The following is a 6,000-nucleotide window of genomic DNA, read 5'->3' on the forward strand; positions in this document are numbered from 1 at the left end:
ACGCCCAAGTATTTATACTCCTTGGACGACACCACCAGCTGGCAGTCCAGTGTAATTTCATGAGTAGTTTATTTACGATGATGAGATTTACAACAGGGTCCCTGATGGAGGGAGCGATAGAGAGAGACTCCCTCTGTAAAAGGGGTCCCTGACAGAGTTCCGCACAATTTAATTCCCAGCCTTTCACTCCTCAGGTATTACGCTGTCGGAGTATTTCCGCGACATGGGGTACAACGTCAGCATGATGGCGGACTCGACATCGCGCTGGGCAGAAGCCCTTCGAGAAATCTCAGGACGTCTGGCTGAGATGCCCGCAGGTAATTATACCGCACAGGGTTAGGTACAGAGTAAAGCTCCCTCTACACTGTCCCATCAAACACTCCGAGGGCAGGTACAGCACGGGGTTAGATACAGAGTAAAGCTCCCTCTACACTGTCCCATCAAACACTCCCAGGGCAGGTACAGCACGGGTTAGATACAGAGTAAAGCTCCCTCTACACTGTCCCATCAAACACTCCCAGGGCAGGTACCGCACAGGGTTAGGTACAGAGTAAAGCTCCCTCTACACTGTCCCATCAAACACTCCCAGGGCAGGTACAGCACGGGGTTAGATACAGAGTAAAGCTCCCTCGACACTGTCCCATCAACCACTCCCAGGGCAGGTACAGCACGGGTTAGATACAGAGTAAAGCTCCCTCTACACTGTCCCATCAAACACTCCCAGGGGAGGTACAGCACGGGGTTAGATACAGCGTAAAGCTCCCTCGACACTGTCCCATCAACCACTCCCAGGGCAGGTACAGCACGGGGTTAGATACAGAGTAAAGCTCCCTCTACACTGTCCCATCAAACACTCCCAGGGCAGGTACAGCACGGGTTAGATACAGAGTAAAGCTCCCTCTACACTGTCCCATCAAAGACTCCCAGGGCAGGTACAGCATGGGGTTAGATACAGAGTAAAGCTCCCTCTACACTGTCCCATCAAACACTCCCAGGGCAGGTACAGCACGGGGTTAGATACAGAGTAAAGCTCCCTCTACACTGTCCCATCAAACACTCCCAGGGCAGGTACAGCACGGGGTTAGATACAGAGTAAAGCTCCCTCTACACTGTCCCATCAAACACTCCCAGGGCAGGTACAGCACGGGGTTAGATACAGAGTAAAGCTCCCTCTACACTGTCCCATCAAACACTCCCAGGGCAGGTACAGCACGGGGTTAGATACAGAGTAAAGCTCCCTCTACACTGTCCCATCAAACACTCCCAGGGCAGGTACAGCACGGGGTTAGATACAGAGTAAAGCTCCCTCTACACTGTCCCATCAAACACTCCCAGGGCAGGTACAGCACGGGGTTAGATACAGAGTAAAGCTCCCTCTACACTGTCCCATCAAACACTCCCAGGGCAGGTGTAATGATATTAGCAAATAGAGATGGTATTTGCCTGTTCGATTATGATGCCTTAACAGCATGTTTCCATGTATTGATTGCTTGTGCCTGACCAGCAGAGGGCATGTGACAGAGACAAGCAAGGCAGTTTAGTTTAGTTTCAGTTTCGTTCTAGATGCATCACTAGCATAATGTCTCCTGTAAATGCTGTATAAAGAGTTGAACAGACTTTAGATTAAAAGACATTCTCTTTCATAAATGTCTCGTCATTGAACCCACAAAGAAATCAATACAGCAGGTACAGCATGGGGTTAGATACAGAGTAAAGCTCCCTCTACACTGTCCCCATCAAACACTCCCAGGGCAGGTACAGCACAGGGTTAGATACAGAGTAAAGATCCCTCTACACTGTCCCATCAAACACTCCCAGGGCAGGTACAGCACGGGGTTAGATACAGAGTAAAGCTCCCTCTACACTGTCCCATCAAACACTCCCAGGGCAGGTACAGCACAGGTTAGATACAGAGTAAAGCTCCCTCTACACTGTCCCATCAAACACTCCCAGGGCAGGTACTACACGGGTTAGATACAGAGTAAAGCTCCCTCTACACTGTCCCATCAAACACTCCCAGGGCAGGTACAGCACGGGTTAGATACAGAGTAAAGCTCCCTCTACACTGTCCCATCAAACACTCCCAGGGCAGGTACAGCACGGGGTTAGATACAGAGTAAAGCTCCCTCTACACTGTCCCCATCAAACACTCCCAGGGCAGGTACAGCGCAGGGTTAGATACAGAGTAAAGCTCCCTCTACACTGTCCCATCAAACACTCCCAGGGCAGGTACAGCATGGGTTAGATACAGAGTAAAGCTCCCTCTGCACTGTCCCCATCAAACACTCCCAGGGCAGGTGCAGCATGGTGTTAGATACAGAGTAAAGCTCCCTCTACACTGTCCCATCAAACACTCCCAGGGCAGGTACAGAACGGGTTAGATACAGAGTAAATCTCCCTCTACACTGTCCCATCAAACACTCCCAGGGCAGGTACAGAACGGGTTAGATACAGAGTAAAGCTCCCTCTGCACTGTCCCATCAAACACTCCCAGGGCAGGTACAGCACGGTGTTAGATACAGGGTTAGACCACATTGGAGTACTGCGCACAGTTCTGGTCTACATATACCTTGGTTAGACCACACTTGGAGCACTGTGCACAGTTCTGGTCTCCATATACCTCAATTAGACCACACTTGGAGCACTGTGCACAGTTCTGGTCTCCATATACCTTGGTTAGACCACACTTGGAGCACTGTGCACAGTTCTGGTCTCCATATACCTTGGTTAGACGTATGATTTGGACAGGTTGGGTGATTGGGCAGAAGCATGTCAGATGCAATATAACGTGGATAAATGCGAGATTATCCACTTTGGTGTCAAAAACAGGAAAGCAGATTATTATCTGAACGGCAATAGATTGGGAGAAGGAGAAGTGCAACGAGACCTGGGTGTCCTTGTGCACCAGTCGCTGAAGGTAAGCATGCAGGTGCAGCAGGCGGTTAAGAAGGCAAATGGTATGTTGGCCTTCATAGCGAGAGGATTCGAGTGCAGGAGCAAGGATGTCTTGCTGCAGTTGTACAGGGCCTTGGTGAGACCACACCTTGAGTATTGTGTGCAGTTTTGGTCGCCTTATCTGAGGAAGGATGTTCTTGCCATGGAAGGAGTGCAGCGAAGATTCACCAGGCTGATACCTGGGATGGCAGGAATGATGTATGAGGAGAGATTGGGTTGATTGGGCTTATACTCGCTGGAGTTTAGAAGAATGAGAGGGGATCTCATTGAAACTTATAAAATTCTAACAGGACAGGACAGACTAGATGCAGGAAGGATGTTCCTGATGGCGGGGGTGTCCAGAACCAGGGGTCACAGTCTAAGGATAAGGGGTAAGCCATTTAGGACAGAGATGAGGAGGAATTTCTTCACCCAGAGAGTGGTGAACCTGTGGAATTCTCTACCACAGAAGGCAGTTGAGGCCAATTCATTAAATATATTCAAGAAGGAGTTGGATATATTTCTTAAGGCTAAAGGAATCAAGGGGTATGGGGAGAAAGCAGGGACCGGGTACTGAATTTGGATGATCAGCCATGATCTCATTGAATGGCGGAGCAGGCTCGAGGGGTCGAATGGCCTACTCCTGCTCCTATCTTCTATGTTTCTAGACCACACTTGGAGCACTGTGCACAGTTCTGGTCTCCATATACCTTGGTTAGACCACACTTGGAGCACTGTGCACAGTTCTGGTCTCCATATACCTTGGTTAGACCACACTTGGAGCACCATGCACAGTTCTGGTCTCCATATACATTGGTTAGACCACACTTGGAGCACTGTGCACAGCTCTGGTCTCCATATACCTTGGTTAGACCACACTTGGAGCACTGTGCACAGTTTTGGTCTCCATACACCTTGGTTAGACCACACTTGGAGCTCTGTGCACAGTTCTGGTCTCCATATACCTTGGTTAGACCACACTTGGAGCACTGTGCACAGTTCTGGCCTCCATAGACCTTGGTTAGACCACACTTGGAGCACTGTGCGCAGTTCTGGTCTCCATATACCTTGGTTAGACCGCACTTGGAGCACGGTGCACAGTTCTGGTCTCCATATACTTTGGTTAGACCACACTTGGAGCACTGTGCACAGTTCTGGTCTCCATATACCTTGGTTAGACCACACTTGGAGCACTGTGCACAGTTCTGGTCTCCATATGCCTTGGTTAGACCACACTTGGAGCACTGTGCACAGTTCTGGTCTCCATATACCTTGGCTGGACCACACTTGGAGCACTGTGCACAGTTCTGGTCTCCATATACCTTGGTTAGACCACACTTGGAGCACTGTGCACAGTTCTGGTCTCCATATACCTTGGTTAGACCACACTTGGAGCACTGTGCACAGTTCTGGTCTCCATATACCTTGGTTAGACCACACTTGGAGCACTGTGCACAGTTCTGGTCTCCATCTACCTTGGTTAGACCACACTTGGAGCACTGTGCACAGTTCTAGTCTCCATATACCTTGGTTAGACCACACTTGGAGCACTGTGCACAGTTCTAGTCTCCATATACCTTGGTTAGACCACACTTGGAGCACTGTGCACAGTTCTGGTCTCCATATACCTTGGTTAGACCACACTTGGAGCACTGTGCACAGTTCTGGTCTCCATATACCTTGGTTAGATCACACTTGGAGCACTGTGCATAGTTCTGGCCTCCATATACCTTGGTTAGACCACACTTGGAATACTGTGCACAGTTCTGGTCTCCATATACCTTGGTTAGACCACACTTGGAGCACTGTGCACAATTCTGGTCTCCATGTACCTTGGTTAGACTACACCTGGAGCACTGTGCACAGTTCTGGTCTCCATATACCTTGGTTAGACCATACTTGGAGCACTGTGCACAGTTTTGGTCTCCATATACCTTGGTTAGACCACACTTGGAGCACTGTGCACAGTTCTGGTCTCCATATACTTTGGTTAGACCACACTTGGAGCACTGTGCACAGTTCTGGTCTCCATATACCTTGGTTAGATCACACTTGGAGCACTGTGCATAGTTCTGGTCTCCATATACCTTGGTTAGACCACACTTGGAGCACAGTGCACAGTTCTGGTCTCCATATACCTTGGTTAGACCACACTTGGAGCACTGTGCACAGTTCTGGTCTCCATATACCTTGGTTAGACCACACTTGGAGCACTGTGCACAGTTGTGGTCTCCATATACCTTGGTTAGACCACACTTGGAGCACTGTGCACAGTTCTGGTCTCCATATACCTTGGTTAGACCACACTTGGAGCACTGTGCACAGTTCTGGTCTCCATAGACCTTGGTTAGACCACACTTGGAGCACTGTGCACAGTTCTGGTCTCCATATACCTTGGTTAGACCACACTTGGAGCACTGTGCACAGTTCTGGTCTCCATATACCTTGGTTATACGTGTCAGGAAAGGATGAACAGGCTGGGGCTCTTTTCTCTAGAAGAGAGAGTGCTGATGGGTGACCTGATAGAGGCCTTTAAGGTTATGAAGGGGTTTGATAAGGTAAGACATAGAGAGGATGTTTGCACTTGACGGGGAGACCAGAACTAGGGGCCATCAGTATAAGATAGTCACTAATAAATCCAATGGGGAATTCAGGAGAAACTTCTTTACCCAGAGAGTGGTGAGAATGTGGAACTCGCTCCCACAGGGAGTGGCTGAAGCCAATAGTATAGATACATTTAAGGGGAGGCTGGATAGGTACATGGCGGAGAAGGGAGTAGAGGGTTATGGTGATGGGGTGAGATGAAGAGGGTTGGGAGGAGGCTTGTGTGGAGCAGGAACACCGGGAGCTGTGGAGCAGGAACACCGGGAGCTGTGGGGCGGAATGGCCTCCCCCCTCGCTCCTCTCCTGCCCCCTCCGCTCCTGCCCCTCTCGGCTCTCTTCCCCTGTCCCCTCACCCCTGCCCGCTCTCTGCTCTCTGCTTCTACCTCCCTCTCTTCTCCTCCACAGACAGTGGCTACCGGCCCCTACCTCGGGGCCCCAGCCTGGCTTCGTTCTACGAGAGGG

General features: G+C 50.1%; 1 protein-coding gene across 1 annotated transcript in view; it reads left to right on the forward strand.

Moving 5' to 3' along the window:
* Nucleotides 1-6,000, forward strand: part of LOC147087053 (V-type proton ATPase catalytic subunit A-like) — a 79,830-nt gene that overhangs the window by 61,659 nt on the left and 12,171 nt on the right. Inside the window, exon 9 of the mRNA XM_085978025.1 lies at nucleotides 195-313. Coding sequence (XP_085834151.1) covers nucleotides 195-313 — 119 coding nt within the window. The remainder of the gene's footprint in view (nucleotides 1-194; nucleotides 314-6,000) is intronic.

Source organism: Somniosus microcephalus, unplaced genomic scaffold (assembly GCF_052327205.1).
Source record: "Somniosus microcephalus isolate GS21.2 unplaced genomic scaffold, FLI_Smic_1.0 unresolved_chr6, whole genome shotgun sequence".
In the NCBI taxonomy this organism is placed as follows: Eukaryota; Metazoa; Chordata; class Chondrichthyes; order Squaliformes; family Somniosidae; genus Somniosus; species Somniosus microcephalus.